At 39.8% G+C, this 18,828-nt stretch overlaps 1 protein-coding gene across 1 annotated transcript in view; it reads right to left on the reverse strand.

Moving 5' to 3' along the window:
* Positions 1-15,601, reverse strand: part of LOC140210462 (palmitoyltransferase ZDHHC1-like) — a 33,314-nt gene extending 17,713 nt beyond the window's left edge. Inside the window, exons 1-4 of the mRNA XM_072279435.1 lie at positions 15,398-15,601; positions 10,783-10,958; positions 9,037-9,138; positions 5,095-5,219 (exon numbers count right to left, since the gene is read on the reverse strand). Of these exons, the coding sequence (XP_072135536.1) occupies positions 5,095-5,219; positions 9,037-9,138; positions 10,783-10,958; positions 15,398-15,601 (607 nt within the window). The remainder of the gene's footprint in view (positions 1-5,094; positions 5,220-9,036; positions 9,139-10,782; positions 10,959-15,397) is intronic.
* Positions 15,602-18,828: the final 3,227 nt, after the last annotated feature.

Below are 18,828 nucleotides of genomic sequence, written 5' to 3' on the forward strand. Positions count from 1 at the left end.
TTAAGTGTTTAAAAAAACTTGAACTGTTACTGATTTTTGAAATCTATTCCTTACTTCAATTGTAAATTTTTGTCTTTAAGTTTTCTTCTTTAATTAATTGCGAGTAGTCAAGGGATTGTCCAGGTTTTTGCTTCTTTAGTTTTTCAAGTTTTACTTTTACATGACATACTACTGGGTTATGGTCACTATTACAGTCTGCACCTGGATACATTTTGCATTGAGTCACTGAGTTTCTAACTCTTTGGTTTACAGTAATAAAGTCAATTTGATTTCTGGTGTCATCACCTGGACTTTTCCAGGTCCACAAGCATCTTGGATGGTTTTTAAAGTAGGTCTTCATAATGACCTGATTATTCATCTTGCACCATTCTACCCATTTCTCACCTCTTTCATTTCTTTCCTCTGGTCCAAATTTTCCTATGGTATTTCCATCAGCACCTTGTCCTACTTGAGCATTTAGATCTCCCATGACAATAACAATATCTTGAGATTTGCATCCATTCTTTGCTTGTTCAAGCTCTTCACAGAATTTATCTATATCCTCATTTGTTACATCTGTTGTTGGTGCATATACCTGTATAATTGCTAAACCAAATAGTTGTCCTGTGAATCTAACAAGGAGCACTCTTTCTGATATTGCTCAATGTCCTAAAACACTTTTTGCCATGTTTTCATCCATAAGAATATCTACTCCATTAGTATGGGATGTTCCACAATAATAAATTAGTGTTTTACTTCTATTCTGACATGTTCCAGCACCTATCCAATGAACTTTGCTAATTCCCATGATGTTAATCTTTAGTTTTTCCATTTCATTTATCACATTGTTCAATCTTCCTGCTTGATATAGGGTTCTTACATTCCAATTGGCAGTAATTTTCTTTTGTGTTACTTGAATTTTATGAACACTAGCTTGATGACGGTCGGGGATCCCCTGCTAACCAGAATCAACCCTATCGAGCAAAGCGTCTTCAGAATTGTCTTGAAGATCCTCTTGACGCTGGTGTTGTGTGATACATTTTGTGAATTTGACCATGGTTTTCTTAGCAAATAGATTCTAGGAAACCTAGTATCTAGCAAAGCTCTGAAAATCCCCAATCAGAGCCTCATCACCGGTTGCAGTTTAGAGTCATACCCAGGACACTATTGTGGGATAAAGTTGGAAAATTATAAATATGTATTAGAATCGACAATCAAACTATTATTTTTCCAAATCTGTAGCTGGTGAATACAGGCAAACCTGTGTTACTTGGTGGGAATATGGTGGAGCTAGGGTTCTGCCCCTTGAAAGAAATCCACATGACTATCCTACATAACACAAAGCCACAGTATCTAAACAGGCATAAAGAACTGAGAGATGAATATAATTGCTTATATGTTTGCCACCCCTGCCATACATGAATTTCTTAAGAACAAATTCTTACTCCGCATCAGATTTTAGGGTGATACTTATGAATTCTGCAAGGGAGAATTTCCATTACCCAAACTGACCTAACAAGTGCTGCCTATATGGGGCTGCAATGCACTCATTCCCTTTGTAAACATAATGGTCTGAATTTAAAGTCACCAACCATAGAACTCACTGCTCTTCTCCCAGAAATATTTCCATAAGAATCAGAATCAGGTTTAATATCACTGGAGTACACTGCAATACATCATTATAAAATTATAATTTACATGAGGTATATATACAGTACTGTGCAAAAGGCTTTGTATTTATAAATATATAAATAGGGTGCCTAACACTCTTGGACAGTGCTGTATTTGTCAACGTGGAGTGGTGAGCAAACTTGTAAATCTGCAGAAGCAAAGGATGCTGGAAATGGTGAGCGAGGAGTACGGTAGGAGGGGTCTGGGACAGGTGGCAGTGCAGGAGTGCTGGGGCAGGGGGTGATGTGGGTGCAGACACACCTGGCCCTGAGACACGAGGCAAGGTCACTTGATTCCAAACAATTGGTTTATTGATCATTACAGAATGTCTCCCTCATGCTTCCTGCTCTCTTCCCTCCCCTTTTCCCCAACCACGATTCCACTCTTCCTGTCCCCTTCCCACTCTCAGTCCACAATAGGGACTCACATCAGAATCAGGTTTATCAGCACTTACATATGTCATGAAATTTTTTATTTTTGTGGCAGCAGTACAGTGTAATATATAAGCTTACTACAGTACTGTGCAAAAGTCTCAGACACCCCAGCTATACGTGTGTGCCTAAGACTTTTGCACTGTACTGTAGTAAGTATATCTCTCTGTCTCGCTGCCTATACAATTAAATTACGTCAGTAACGTAAAAAGTGAGGGAGGGTTCTTGGATTCATTGTTCATTCAGAAATATTGTAACAAAGGGAAAAAAGCTTAAACGTTGAGTGTGTATCTTCAGGTTCCTGTACCTCCTTCTTGATGATAGCAATGAGAAGAGGGCATGTCCTGGGTGATGGCAGTACATATGATGGATGCTGCCTTCTTAAGGGATCTATAAAGATCCCACAGTTAGAACCTCTTCTCTTTTGACATGTACAGGTGACCTTGTATTTGGGTTACAAGCCACTTAGGTTACAGAAATTCACTTACAGATTTTACAAATCAGTATCCAAAAATCTTGAGATACAGAATAAATTTCACTCATACAGAAGTTATGTCAGGAAAAAAACAAAATGTTTAAAAGAAACAAAAGAATATTGTCAGTTTTTATTCACACAAAGGGGTCAGGGAATAAGATTTGGTATATTGTCAATTGTATTTAAAATTATTGCTGAGTTCCTCCAGTCAGCTGACACAGGAACACACAGGTCAGAGTGCAGCGCTGCCAAGCTCAGCACCTGCAAAGCATTGTGGGAAGATGCAGTACCATGGCCAGCTCCTTAAGGTACAGGTGTCTCCCGCTTTTCGAACGCTCGCTTTACGAAATCTCACTGTTACGACATTAGTACCCTGTTTTCGCTTTCAGAAGGTGTTTTCACTGTTACGAAAAAAATCAGCGCACGAAAAAATCAGCGCCCGCCCCGAGCAGCCGCTTTCCCCCGGATTCAGAACGGCATTCTTGCCGGCATTGCTGAAACACGTACCTGTGAGCAGCCGTTTGCAATATGAGTTCGAAGGTGTCGGAAAAGCCTAAAAGTGCTCGTAAGGGTGTTACACTTAGCATAAAACTAGACATAATTAAGCGTTTCGATCGTGGTGAACGAAGTAAGGACAACGTGAGTTTCACAATGTTTGAACCCATTATGCCCCCCAATCTGCTTCTATTTCTTCCATGATCCCCAATCCTTGAATTTCATCCATTTCCGATAGCCCCATTTGTTGAACCTTTTCCTAATGCCCCAGACTTATGCACCAGGGAAAATGTGCCTCACAGGGGAACACAGCACTATGAACCACCTCTTCTCATCTTTGCATCCTTGGACTGGAGAGAGTGTGGCAAAGGAGAGACTGGCCTGTGGCTGTTAACCCACTCAAAGCAGTGACTCATGTCCAAATCTTATGGATCCACAGCACAGTCACTAGAAGTGAGATCTGACAATTTGTATTGTTTCTTCCGCAGTAGTCTTGTCCAATCCCAGAGTCTACTAATAAATAGGTTATTTTAGCCTCAACTAATAAATAACGGCAGTGGGTTATTTTGTCCTCTCTGATAAAATGGCTTAATGCAAGAGAAAATATTGTGTAAGTATACATCCCCACTTATAACATGTGTGAGGGGATCCAGGAGTGCCCCTATTAACTGTTTGGAGAGAGACATTTATCATTGATGGTTTGTTTGGAAAGGAGAGAGAGACAGAGTTATTTACCACCAATATGTTGCTTTTGGAAAAGAGAGAGAGAGATGAAGATTAACAGTTGGACAGTCACTTTAAGGCATTGGAAGTAACTTTGGATTTTTACTGAGTTGGAGTTGGAGACAGCACCGAGCAGCTCAAAGGTTGCTATGGTGACCAAAGGCTGGTTGTTGATGTTACTTCCAAGGACTTGTTGCCTGCTTGTGCACTCCTTTACAGACAAAGGAAGGAGGGACTCTTTGAATGGCAGGTGATGCTCAGCCTGGTGAAATAAATGGGAGGTCAGATGATACAGACCTCAGGACACATGATCTGGACGCTGAATGGGCGTTGTTGTGCCCACAGAGAAAGTGGGTTTTGGAGGATCGATCAGGCGAATTGATCCTAGTTGCTATTCCAGTTTGAGGAGAAGGGGTTGACTGGTGGGGAGTTGTCTATGTGTCCACCCTCGCCTGGGTGATAGCTCCACCACAGAAGACCGGTCCCCCTGGTTAAAGTCACGGTCGGTGACTTGTAAATGATTTCGGAGGACGACGAGAAGATCGACGGCATCAGCTCACCTGAAGACTCAACTCTCTCTCTCTCTCTCTCTCTCCATCACTACTCAACTAACTACCACGAACTGAACTGAACTGAAATTTACTCAACATGTTAAGACTGTATCTTTTTACCCCTAGACTTAAAGAAGCTTGGTTTTTTCATACATATATATTCCACACTTATTTTCATATATAATCATTGCTAACTTGTTTGATTTATCTACATTTATATTACTGTATTGCATAGTTACTAATAAATATTATTAGTTTATAGCGATACGAGACTCCAAAGTGTTTTCCATCTCTGCTGGTTCTTTATCCCCGTCACGGGGTCCGTGACACATGGGATTCATAGAAATTACAGCACAGTAAAGGCTCTTCAGAGTCAACCATTGAACCACTGAACCACAATCTAACCCTTCCCTCCTTCAATCATCCATATGCCTTTCTAAGTGTTTTTTAAATGCCCCTATTGTACCTGCATCTACCACTACCCCTGGATAGGGAAATTGAAATCATCTCTGGAAAATTAGCTAAAATAAGCCAATGGAACTGCAGTGTCTTTATACATGGTCTTGGGCTCCTGCCTAAAGGAGGCAAAAACATCAGACATCTCTATTCATGAACACACAAGAAAAAGATTGAAAACAGAAGTGACTCCTGAAAGAATCCTCACATCATTCAGACACAGTCAATTCAAACAGGGAGCAAAATAACTTGCCTTGTACAAAGCATCCGAAACATAACGTCATTGAAATTAAAATTTAGCAAATAAACTTACATTCAAATTTTGGGTTGCTTCGAAGCAGGTTTGGATTGATGAAGAATGCAACAAGCACAAAGCCTGAAATGATGACGATTACCACACTACCAAGGAGAGCAATGATAACGGAGTTCAGGAAGTACCTGCATGAGAAAGCAGATTCAAAACATCAAGTGAATGAGTATTAAAGCATGCGCACTGTAAAGACGTCAGTGACCGGAACTGTTAAAATTCTACTGACTTTCTGCCGTCAGAGCCTATTGAACAGGTGTGGTGCAGAAGGGATGGCTGAGCAATTTTAGCAAAGATGAAGAAAATATGAACTTTTTCTTCAATAAACAGTCAAGCGAGTCCTGAGGGGCCTCAGGCTGAAAAGTTGACTGTTTATTTCTCACCATGATGATGCCTGACCTGACCAGTTCCTCCAGCATTTTGCCTGTTACAGCCGCTCTCCATCGACACCAATCCTGCAGTACTCTCACTGTTGATCCTCCTCATATTCTCACCAGCTCCCCAGATCAATCTCTCACCTGCACGTTCGGGGCAATTTACAGCAGCTCATTAACCCATCTTTGCCATTTGGGAGGAAATGGGAACACCTTCCTTAGCTTTTGGTCTTTGGCAAGAATCTACAGTGGTGAGGTCCACCTGACACAATCAACATGGCAGCCAATCTGTTAACCTTTAAGCAGCTCGTTATTGCCTGTGAATATTCTCCAAAACCTTCTGTCGCTGTACAGCAGAGCCATCAGATCATCTGAATGCATCATGTCTTGGCTTTGATTGCAGAAACTGCACAGAGTTGTGTTCACGGCTCAGCACATCACGGGAGTCAGTCTCATCTCTATGAACTCTGTCTATACCTCTTGCTGCCTCTGTAAAGCAGCCAGCATAATCAAAGACTCCAACACCCCAGCCATTCTTTCTTTTCCCCTCTCCCACTGGGCAGAAGATGCACAAGTCTGAAAGCAACTACAACAGGCTCCAGGTGGCTTCTATCCTGCTGTTATAAGACAGCTCCTTTGTGAAATAAAATAGACTCTTGGCTTTGCAATCTTCATTATGATGCTGTACTACACAGCTTACCTGTACTGCACTGTCTCTGTAACTTTTTATTCTCTATCATATCTTGTATAACCTTGTTCTACTTCAAAGCATTTGATTATATGAACAGTATGCAAGACAAACTTTCCTCTGTATCTCGGTACATAACAATAGAAAACCAATAACCAAAATCTGGACACTGAAGCAAATGCTGAGATGGGATGAGCTTAATCAGGGAAAGCAAAATAATATTGAACTGAAAAATGAAGTGTTATGCTCGTCCCACAATCAAACAGGAGGTTAAATATCCTCATCTAGTGGTACCTGCAAAACTGATCTCAAAAGCAAAGAGGAATTCATTTTCCAGCTCTGATTTCCAATATTCAAAGCATTCAGTGCATAGTGAATAGTACATTCTGTAAATTTCCTTCTACATTATATTTCTGTGCATCCTCACAACAAACACAGCTTTTAAATGTCAAGGTGCAAAGTACAGTTACCCGATTTTTGAACATACTTTGGAGATCTATTTGGTACCCAGCACTCCCAAACGTGAGTAAAACTGACAGCAGTGAGTCCAGTAACACTAGTTTAAATCATCTGCACCTTACTGAATGAAAACCTTAACAGATGTACTGAAGTAAAATTTCTACGTAAGTCAGCACTCGGAATGAGGCAAAACCATCGATACACCACTTAATACTGCACATCAGGACCATTACATCATACCTCCAATCAATAGCATATACGAGACTTACACTCACAGTGATGGTCAGGGTCTGGCTGAAAATTTAAGTACTTTAGCTTGGTTTGTGTTTGAACGGGCTCTGATTGGACCAAGTTTCAATTTACTGATGTTAAAACAGGACCACGTGACTATACATTGTCGTAACAGTTTAATTTCAATTTTTGTTCCACTCAAAAATATTAGGAAATAGCTATGTATATTTTTTCTTATTGACAAGCATGAGAAACCTACTGGCTGCCAATGGAGTAGCAGCATTTTTATAGTTGCTCCTACTCTACTTAATTTACTGTTTCCAACTTGTTTTGAAAACTTACTTTTAAACGCAATATTGCTTTACTATGAGGAGCGCCAAAGCTACCAAAAAAGAAGAGGACCCTTCTATAACTTTGCAATCTTTTATGGAGACACTTCGGAAGCATAAAAATGAACTTTCAGACGAGTTCCAGCAGAAATTCCGGCAACTCAGTGCTGAATTTAAACAAGTGGATGTAAAATTGGATTCTATTCAAAAAACTTTAAGTGAACACAATAAACAGATAAAAGAGAATGAAGACACTTTGAAGATGTTGGATACGAAGACTGATGACTTGGAAAAGAACTGTGATGAACAGTCAAAGGTTAATGAAAAATTAAGACAGAAAATTATTGACTTAGAAAATAGAAGCAGAAGAAATAATTTACAAATTCTGGGGTTTAAAGAGTTAATGGAAGGCAATCAGCCTTTGGAATTTTTTGCAAACCTTTTGGCTAACTTATTTCCGAATATTTTAAAATCTCCACCTAAAATAGACCGAGCTCATAGATCACCAGTACCAAGACCTCCTCCAGGAGAACGACCTCGTTCAGTGTTAATTTGTCTTCACCACTTTCAAACAAAGGAACTTTTAATTTGTGAATTTTGTTGGAAAGGTATGATTGATTCTGAAGGCCAGAGATCAGAATCCAAGGGAGGAGTTGTAAAGTTTGATGGCCACAGGCAGGAATGACTTCCTATGACGCTCAGTGCTGCATCTTGGTGGAATGAGTCTCTGGCTGAACGTACTCCTGTGCCCACCCAGTACATTATGTAGTGGATGGGAGACATTGACCAAGACGGCATGCAACTTAGACAGCACCCTCTTTTCAGACACCACCGTGAGACAGTCCAGTTCCAACCCCACAACATCACTGGCCTTACTTGATACAATTTTTAATTTGAAACCCTTTCATAATGGATCTATATCTAATATTTATGGTATGTGGTTGGGAATGAGAAATATTCCTTTAGACAAAATTAAAAATCTCTGGGAACAAGATTTACAGGTTTCAATTTCTGAGGATACTTGGAATGAAATCTTTAAATTGGTTAATACCTCATCGTTATGTGCCTGTCATTCCCTTCTACAATTTAAAGTGGTTCATAGGGCCCACAGGACTAAAGATAAGCTGTCTCGTTTTTATTCAGATATATTTCTCTATTGTGATAGATGTAACAATGGAGACGCTTCACTAATTCATATGTTTTCGACTTGTCCAAGTCTTGAAAAATATTGGAAGGAAGTATTCCAAACTTTTTTGGTGCTTTTTAAAGTAAATTTTAAACCTAATCCTTTGACTGCCTTATTTGGTATTGTTGGAGGAAATGATATTATTTTGGAGACACATGATTGTGATATTTTGGCCTTTATTTCTCTTACAGCCAGGAGGACATTGGTGCTTCAGTGGAAGGATGCCACTCCGCCTACTCATGCTCAATGGTTAAATGATGCTACGTCATGCTTAAATTTAGAGAAGATCCGCTGTTCAATTTCTGAACCTAGACAAGATTTTTTTTAACATTGTGGGGACCGTTTTTGAATTACTTTCAAAATCTATGGTTTGCTATTAAGCACAGATGTTGGCTAATAATATGTTTTAATATATGATAAGGATTTTTTCCTTTTTTTTTAACCAAACAGCTGTTTTTTTTTCGGTAGTGGGTTTAGATTTTTTTGTATAATAAAATGATCTCTTTTCAATATTATGTTTAAATTTAATTAATATGGATATGGGGTAATTAGACTATGTTTGTGATTCCAATATATTGTAATCGATATATATTATCTCTCCTACTGTACTCTATTCTTTTATGTAAGAAATCAATAAAAATATTGAAAAAGAAAAGACAAGCATACAAAAATCTGACTTACCGGTAATTTCTGCTTCCGACACAATTGTTGAGCCACTTACAATGATGATCAAAATTACAGACACACTTGTTGCATCGTCTGCAGTGCTTGGACCTGTAACCCCTGTGAATCAGATATACAAACAAAATCTATAATGATCTATCATTCTAAAATTACAATAAATATGAAAAAATAGGAACTTCTATACTTTTCCCACAGAGGAATAACTGTAGGGTCCTAGTGTACTTCTGATTTAGTCAAAATATGAATAAATTGCACTAACATTGCAGTTCAAATAGCCTACCAATTGTAGAGCATTCTAAAACAGCATCTGTAACGAAACTACATGGCGGGAAGCTGTAACAGATGAACAGTCAAAGTCTCAAGGAGAGCACAGATCAGGATATTCATTGGGGAGCTTCAGAAGAGGTTCACAAGACTGATCCTGGGAGTGGAGGGGTTAATGAAGAGGAGTTTGATGGCTCTGGGCCTGTACTCATTCGAGTCCAGAAGAATGAGGAGGAATCTCATTGAAATATCGGAAGGCCTAGATAGATTGGACATGGAGAGGATGTTTCCAGTAGCGGGGGAGTCTAGCCTCAGAACAGAAGGACTCCATTTTGAACAAAGATGAGAAGGAACTTTTTGTTTAGCCAGAGAGTGGTGAATCTGTGTAATTCATTGCCACGGATAGCTATGGAGGCCAAGTAATATTTAAATCAGAGGTTGACAAGTTCTGGATTAGTAAGGGTGTCAAAGTTTATGGGGAGTTGGCAGGAAAATGGGGTTGAGCGGGATAATAAGTCAGCCATGATGGATGGAAGAGCAAGCTTGATGGGCCAAATGGCCTAATTGTGCTCCAATGTATTATGTTTGATAGGTAATACATTACCGTGCTGTTTTACTCTGGATGTTCTGAATATCATACTTTCTAAAACCAGCAGGAAGGTGCAGGAGCCTCAGGGTCCACATCAGCAGATTCAGGTACAGTTATTGCCCCTCAACCATCAGGCTCTGGAATTGGGGCAACTTCACTCGTACCATCACTGAACTGTTCCCACACAACCTATAGGCTCACTTTCAAACACTCTTTCATCTCATGTTCTCAACATTTATTGCTCAGTTATATATTTCTTTGCAATAATTTGCAGTTACTAGAAAGGTATCAAATAACGACTGGTCGGAGGCCAAAACTGTTAATATTAATGGTGTAGACATAAAGAAATCAGTTTAGACAATTTTATATCTGCATTGAATAATATACTTAATTTTGTATTATTCTAATGGCTTACGACATCACAGGTCTACAAAGACATAAGGTCGGAGGTTAGGTATAAAGTTCTTCAAACCTGATCTGATCAGTTTTATTTGTCACATGTCCATTGAAACATCGAACCATACAGTAAAACGCACTGTTTTGTCTCAGCGGCCAACACAGTCAGAACAACTCCATCACATGTGCTGGGGGCAGCCCCCAAGTACCAGCATGCTTCGGGCACAAACGTAGCATACTCACAATTTAGTAACCCTAGCCCATACATTTTGGAATATAGGAGGAACCAGAGTACCTGGAGGGAAGCCACGCAGTCACGGAGAGAGCATACAAACACCTTACAGTGTTGGGAATTGAACCCCATCTTACAGCTAGTGCTATAAAGTGTTACTCCAACTGTCATACTGCCATTGATCAAATGAGCCTCACCGATCCTCTACTTTGTATATTTTTCAGTTCTAAGCAACAGAAGCATTACTCGGTTCGGTACTTACACGTCAACCTCACAAAGCAGGCAGTAACTTTTCCGGAGTATAGGTTTGTGTGTTCGGCAGCGAAACACTGGGGGTAATTTTTTACGTCTCTTGAGCCGAACGTTATCATCAGCTGGGTCAACGGTGGCCGCAATCACATAAAAAGCTAAGTGCCAAGTAAAAGCAGCACCAAAATACTAAAACGGGTTAAGGTTAAAATGTTCTGAATGCTATGGATGAAATTTTGTAACTCTTTGCACATCAGTTTTAAAACACTGAAGTAAAATTAGACATGACCAAGCCAAATAACAACCAGCTATAATTTTAAAGCTGGAACTATGAAATACAGTAGTTTTATACACGTATTAAGACACGCAAGTCAGCTATTTCAGCTTTGATCCAAATTAAATGCTGATGTTAAGCTGGTCAAACCAATACCCAAGTAAAATAATTTAATCAATTTGATCCATGCTAATATTTCTTAGGACTGTAAAAGTGAATAGTTCCAAAATATATGCATGAATATTGAAAAAACATTTGTAAGTTCTTCTAAGGTGGTAAAATCATTAGGCCGTTTGTATTAAATCCTGCTCTACTAAAGAATCGACGTCTCAGTCCTAACTAAGGGCCTCAGCCCAAAGCACCAACTCTTTATTCTTTTCTATAGATGCTTTATGGCTTGAGTTCCTCCCGGGGGGGGGGGACTCATTTTTTGTTTACTATTATATTCTTTAATGTAGTTTCCCCCAACTTATGTTGCATGTTTTGTAGTGTATTCAGATTTAAAGCTTAGATTTAATATTGAAGCAAATCTCTGATAATACTGACCATTCTTCCTTAATATTCTGTCATTAATTCATGCTTTTCCCATTAAACAAAAATACTTCCTTGTGGGTTTTTCAACCTAAAGGTTCTCATAATTCATAAATTTGTCCTGCATGTCTTTGCAGCTCAGTCACTTTGCCCACCCACATGCAAATGAAGGTGCACCATGATTATATTATAACTGTTGCTGCATATAAGGAGGAGGGGTAGGATTTAGATCAGCCTTAAGGGGTTAAACACAAGTATAGTTGTGGTTCAGAAATTGCTGATGTTGCTGATATGTTTGCACAACACTCACACCAGCGGGAAAAATAACGAGAAAACCCCTTCTTCCAGACAGAAGGTGTCTGATCCAGTAGACTGGTAAGCCATACTTCAACAGAGCATCATCAAATTTCATGGTGTTGTACCTGAAGAAATTTAAACAAGTTAAAGTAGTACGGTTTAAGAGCGCCACAATGGGGGAGAGGGGGAGAGGGAGTTTTAGAATTGGAACACCACGTTTTAGGTGGACTCAAGGTGTACAACAAACAGTGAGCAACAAAGTTCAAAGTTTCACCAGAATGAATTTGGGGAGTAAACCCATGGAGGGATATGAAAGTTACACTGGACTCAGAAGTCATGCAGACCCTTTATAAACATATGCATCACATTCAGTACTGGTCATACCATGACAGCAAAGACGTGAAGGTTTTACAGAGAGCAATAAAAAAAATGCATGAGAGTGATTCCTGGAATGTGATACAACAATTAGAGATATTACAAAAGTTTGCACCCCTTTTCTTAGAGGACTCTTGAGTGTAGATTTGATAGTGATGAGGTGTCTGGACAGGGGGGATAGTAGGAGGCTGTCCCCTTTGGTGAAGGGGTAAAGAACTAAAAGTCACAGGTATAGTTGAAGTCAGAAGTTTACATACACCTCCAAACATAATGACGGTCATTATGGCCAAACAGTTCAGTTTTTTGTTTCATCAGACGAGAGGACATCTCTCCAAAAAGTAAGATCTTTGTCCCCATGTGCACTTGCAAACTGTAGTCTGGCTTTTTTATGGCAGTTTTTGAGCAGTGGCTTCTTCCTTGCTGAGCAGCCTTTCAGGTTATGTTGATACAGCACTCATTTTAATGTGGATATAGATACTTGTCTACCTGTTTCCTCCAGCATCTCACAAGGTCCTTTGCTGTTGTTCTGGGTTGACTTGCACTTTTTACGCCAAAGTATGTTTATCTCTAGGAGACAGAATGAGTCTCCTTCCTGAGCGGTATGACGGCTATGTGGTCCCATGGTGTTTATACTTGCGTACTATTGTTTGCACAGATGAATGTGGTACCTTCAGGCATTTGGAAATTGCTCCCAAGGATGAACCAGACTTGACATCATTTTCTGACCGCAATCTGATAAAAATTTGTGGGCAGAACTGAAAAAGCGTGTGTGAGCAAGGAGGCCTACAAACCTGACTTGGTTACACCAGTTCTGTCCAGAGGAATGGAACAAAATTCCAGCAACTTATTGTGAGAAGCTTGTGGAAGGCTAACCAAAACATTTGATGCAAGTTAAACAATTTAAAGGCAAAGCTACCAAATACTAACAAAGTGTATGTAAACTTCTGACCCACTGGGAAAGCGATGAAAGAAATAAAAGCTGAAATAAATCATTCTCTCTACTACTATTCTGACTTTTCACATTCTTAAAATAAAGTAGTGATCCTAACAGACCTAAGACAGGGAACGTTTTCTAGGATTAAATGTCAAAAGAATTGTGAAAAACTGAGTTTAAATGTATTTGGCTAAAGTGTATGTAAACTTCTGACTTCAACTGTATATAACTAAGGGAAAATCAATTAAGAGTTAATTAATTAAGTTAATTAATCAATGAAGTTGACACTCAGCCCAAACATCAGAAAAGGGAAGAAATGTGAATGGCCAGACTGGTTCAAGCTGACAGGAATGTGACAGTAACTCAAGTAACCATGCATTACAACAGTGGTGTGCAGAAGAGCATCTCTGAATGCACAACATGTCTGAACCTTGAAGTGGATGGGCTCCAGCATCAGAAAGCCACATTAAGTTCCACTCCTGTCATCAATAAAGAGTAAAGCCCTAGCTCCCTTAATCTCTGATCATAATCCATAGTCTCTAAACCAGGCAACATCCTGGTAAATCTCCTCTGTACCCTTTCCAATGCTTCCACATCCTTCCTATGGTGAGGCGACCAGAACGGGACACAGCACTCCAAGTGTGGCCTAACCAGAGTTTTATAGAGCTTCATAATTACCTCACGACTCCTAAAACTCTATCCTTTGACTTATGAAAGCTAACACCCCATAAGCTTTCATTAACTACTCTATCTACCTGTGCGGCAACTTTCAGGGATCTGTGGACATGTACCCCGAGATCCCTCTGCTCCTCCACACTACCAAGCATCCTGTCATTTACTTTGTACTCTGCCTTTGAGTTTGTCCTTCCAAAGTGTACCACCTCACACTTCTCTGGGTTGAACTCCATCTGCCACTTCTCAGCCCACTTCTGCATCCTATCATTGTCTCTCTGCAGTCTTCAACAATCCTCTACACTATCTACAACACCACCAACCTTTGTGTCGTCTGCAAACTTGCCAACCCACTCTTCTACCCCCACATCCAGGTCGTTAATAAAAATCACGAAAAGTAGAGGTCCCAGAACAGATCCTTGTGGGACATCACTAGTCACAACCCTCCAATCCGAATGTACTCCCTCCACCTTGACCCTGTGCCTTCTGCAGGCAAGCCAATTCTGAATCAACCTGGCCAAACTTCCCTGGATTCCATGCCTTCTGACTTTCTGAATAAGCCTATCCTGTGGAACTTTGTCAAATGCCTTACTATAATCCATATAGATCACATCCACTGCACTACCCTCATCTATATGCCTGGTCACCTCATCAAAGAACTCTATCAGGCTTATTAGACACAATCTGCCCTTCACAAAGCCATGCTAACGGTCCCTATCAGACCATGATTCTCTAAATGCCCACAGATCCTATCTCTAAGAATCTTTTCCAACAGCTTTCCCACCACAGACGTAAGGCTCACTGGTCTATAAACACCCGGACGATCCCTACTACCTTTTTTGAACAAGGGAGCAACATTCACCTCCCTCCAATCCTCTGGTACCATTCTCATGGACACCAAGGACTTAAAGATCCGAGCCAGAGGTTCAGCAATCTCTTCCCTCGCCTCATGGAGCAGTCTGGGGAATATTCCGTCAGGCCCCTGGGACTTATCCGTCCTAATGTATTTTAGGAATTCCAACACCTCCTCTCCCTTAACATCAATAAATGTTGAGGAAAATCTTGTAAGGCTGCAGAGAAATGGCCAATGTGTAGAACTAACAAGCTACTTGAATGGAAAACGAGCATGAACACAATTCTCCAAATGATCTCCTCCTATGCTGTAACCATTCTATGATAGGGTTCCCTTGTCTGTTTGCCTGCAGGGACAGGCAATCCTTGCTCACCATTTGCAATAACATTTCCTGGTCTTGTAGTTACTTTAACACTTTAGACTCTATTACAGGAAAATGTGCTAAATCAGAAGAATAAACTTAATTATAAAATTCATGCAGTATATTTTTACACAATGATTAATACCCACTTCTACTACAGTTCTTTATCAGTTCAAATGCACCTACATTTCCATGCTCACCAAAACTGAAACCAGCATCTTTGCATGATGCAACTTGCAAATAAAATCACTGCAAGGAAACAGGTTAGACTGCGCAATTACTTCCTTAAACGTGTACTAGTAAGGTCTTACAGTCCTGTTAAAAAGGATACAATGTAGCCAGCAGGTATCCAATGCCGTGGAAGAAGAGGGATAAGTACACCAACTACAACGATAAGAAAATACAAGTAGGCTGTCCAAGCCAATATCTGATAGGGATGTGGTGGCCAGCTCCAACCATTGAGCTTTGGGCACCTGGGGGTGCAGCGTCTTCCAGTACGACGATTTTCTTCTGGTGCAGTTTCACTACCCTCCATCTGCAATGTAACATCAAAAAGTCATATCTAAGCTAACGTTGAAATAGCAATGAAGGTTATGTAGTTCCACTGTCGAGGCAATTCAGTTTACACTGCGTTAACTTTATACCCAGTCATGAGTGTAAAATGAATTTCATAGTAGTTCCTATGTAGTTTCAATTCACTTTCCCTCTGCATCCACCTTGATTTTATTTATTCTGTGAGATGGCTTTCTTTACACAAACATTTTCACATCTGCCACACCCTCACCTTTCAGTTTTTTTTCTTCTCCTCTGGCTATATGGTAGCTTGCAAACAGCTTTGAAACGCATTACCACCACCTTCTGAACTGGAGTGTGGGTCAGGATATCGAAATCCTATATACTTATATACAGTACATCTCAAATGCTATAAAAAGGCCTGTATTCTTTCTTTCTTTACTAATCTTTTTATAGATTTTAGAGAAAACAATTATACAGACAACAGGAGAATTATCTCAAATATAGATATCAGCAACAATATAAATAAAAGATGAAATAGATATCATAATTATACAAAGTAATAAGTGAATATGCTTATATGCAATATATAATAAAAAAGGGACAACTAATTCGCCTCATCAATTCATAAAGAGAGGAAAAAAACCTTTAAATTTTAAAATGAATGGAAAAAAACCCCACTGCACTAAAAAAAAAGGAAAAAATGGCAGTCCATTTGGAGGATACAACGAAGAAAAAAGGAAAGACTTTCTGAACAAATCTAACACTTCGAGAAAAAAAAATTGGAAGAGTAATAAATCAACTCAAATGAAAATATAGAATAAAAGGTTACCATATCTGCTCAAATTTAAAGGATGCATCAAATGTCTGACTTCTTATTTTCTCTAAACTTAAACAGGACATAATGGAGGAAATCCAAAAAAAAAGACTGTAGGGATTTTAGAATTAATAAAAATAGATACCCCTCTTATTTTATTTACTGATAAAGAATGAAATAAGGGTCCCTTCCAAAATTAAAAAAAAACGATTTTCATCCTGTCTGCGGACATGTTTCCTGCGCAAAAATAATATCCCCACGAAGTGTTTTTAATTTCTTAAAAATCTTTCTGTGCTTAATAGGTTGGTTCATACCATTTAAATTCCAAGATATTAAACTCATTTTATTAAGATCCATATTTAAAGTTTAATTTAAAAATTTTATAAACTAAACTAATTCGCAGGCGCCAACTAAATCCGAAAAAAGGAAGAAGCATGACTCGATCAGAAAGAAAAGCAAACACGCGACAGTGAGAGTAGGAATGCAATGAGGTGGAGGATAAATGCGTGGCTGAGGGATTGGAGCAGGAGGCAGGGATTCAAGTTTTTGGATCATTGGGACCTCTTTTGGCGCAGGTGTGACCTGTACAAAAAGGACGGGTTACACTTGAATCCTAGGGGGACCAATATCCTGGCAGGGAGATTAGCGAGGGCTACTGAGGTGACTTTAAACTAGAATGGTTGGGGGGTGGGAATCAAATTAAAGAGGCTAGGCGAGAGGAGGTTAGTTCACAACAGGGGGATGGGAACCAGTGCAGAGAGACAGAGGGGTGTAAAGTGAGGGTAGAAGCAAAAAGTAGTAAGGAGAAAAGTAAAAGTGGCAGGCCGACAAATCCAGGGCAAGCATCAAAAAAGGCCACTTTTCAACATAATTGTATAAGGGCTAAGAGAGTTGTAAAAGAGCGCCTGAAGGCTTTGTGTGTCAATGCAAGGAGCAATCGTAACAAGGTGGATGAATTGAAAGTGCAGATTGTTATTAATGATTATGATATAGTTGGGATCACAGAGACATGGCTCCAGGGTGACCAAGGATGGGAGCTCAACGTTCAGGGATATTCAATATTCAGGAGGGATAGACATGAAAGAAAAGGAGATGCGGTGGCGTTGCTGGTTAAAGATGAGATTAACACAATAGAAAGGAAGGACATAAGCCGGGAAGATGTGGAATCGATATGGGTAGAGCTGCATAACACTATGGGGCAGAAAACGCTGGTGGGAGTTGTGTACAGGCCACCTAACAGTAGTAGTGAGGTCGGAGATGGTATTAAACAGGAAATTAGAAATGTGTGCAATAAAGGAACAGCAGTTATAATGGGTGACTTCAATCTACATGTAGATTGGGTGAACCAAATTGGTAACAGTGCTGAGGAAGAGGATTTCTTGGAATGTATGCGGGATGGTTTTTTGAACCAACATGTCGAGGAACCAACTGGAGAGCAGGCTATTCTAGACTGGGTTTTGAGCAATGAGGAGGGGTTAATTAGCAATCTTGTCGTGAGAGGCCCCTTGGGTAAGAGTGACCATAATATGGTGGAATTCTTCATTAAGATGGAGAGTGACATAGTTAATTCAGAAACAAAGGTTCTGAACTTAAAGAGGGGTAACTTTGAAGGTATGAGTCATGAATTAGCTAAGATAGACTGGAAAATGACACTTAAAGGATTGACGGTGGATATGCAATGGCAAACATTTAAAGATTGCATGGATGAACTACAACAATTGCTCATCCCAGTTTGGCAAAAGAATAAATCAAGGAAGGTAGTGCACCCGTGGCTGACAAGAGAAATTAGGGATAGTATCAATTCCAAAGAAGAAGCATACAAGTTAGCCAGAAAAAGTGGCTCACCTGAGGACTGGGAGAAATTCAGAGTTCAGCAGAGGAGGACAAAGGGCTTAATTAAGAAGGGGAAAAAAGATTATGAGAGAAAACTGGCAGGGAACATAAAAACTGACTGTAAAAGCTTTTATAGATATGTAAAAAGGAAAAGACTGGTAAAGACAGTTTTTCCCCTACAGACAGAAAAAGGTGAATTGATTATGGGGAGCAAGGACATGGCAGACCAATTGAATAATTACTTTGGTTCTGTCTTCACTAAGGAGGACATAAATAATCTTCCAGAAATAGTAGGGGACAGAGGTTCCAGTGAGATGGAGGAACTGAGCGAAATACATGTTAGTAGGGAAGTGGTGTTAGGTAAATTGAAGGGATTAAAGGCAGATAAATCCCCAGGGCCAGATGGTCTGCATCCCAGAGTGCTTAAGGAAGTAGCCCAAGAAATAGTGGATGCATTAGTGATAATTTTTCAAAACTCGTTAGATTCTGGACTAGTTCCTGAGGATTGGAGGGTGGCTAATGTAACCCCACTTTTTAAAAAAGGAGGGAGAGAGAAACCGGGGAATTATAGACCGGTTAGCCTAACGTCGGTGGTGGGG

Source organism: Mobula birostris, chromosome 15 (assembly GCF_030028105.1).
Source record: "Mobula birostris isolate sMobBir1 chromosome 15, sMobBir1.hap1, whole genome shotgun sequence".
Taxonomy (NCBI): domain Eukaryota; kingdom Metazoa; phylum Chordata; class Chondrichthyes; order Myliobatiformes; family Myliobatidae; genus Mobula; species Mobula birostris.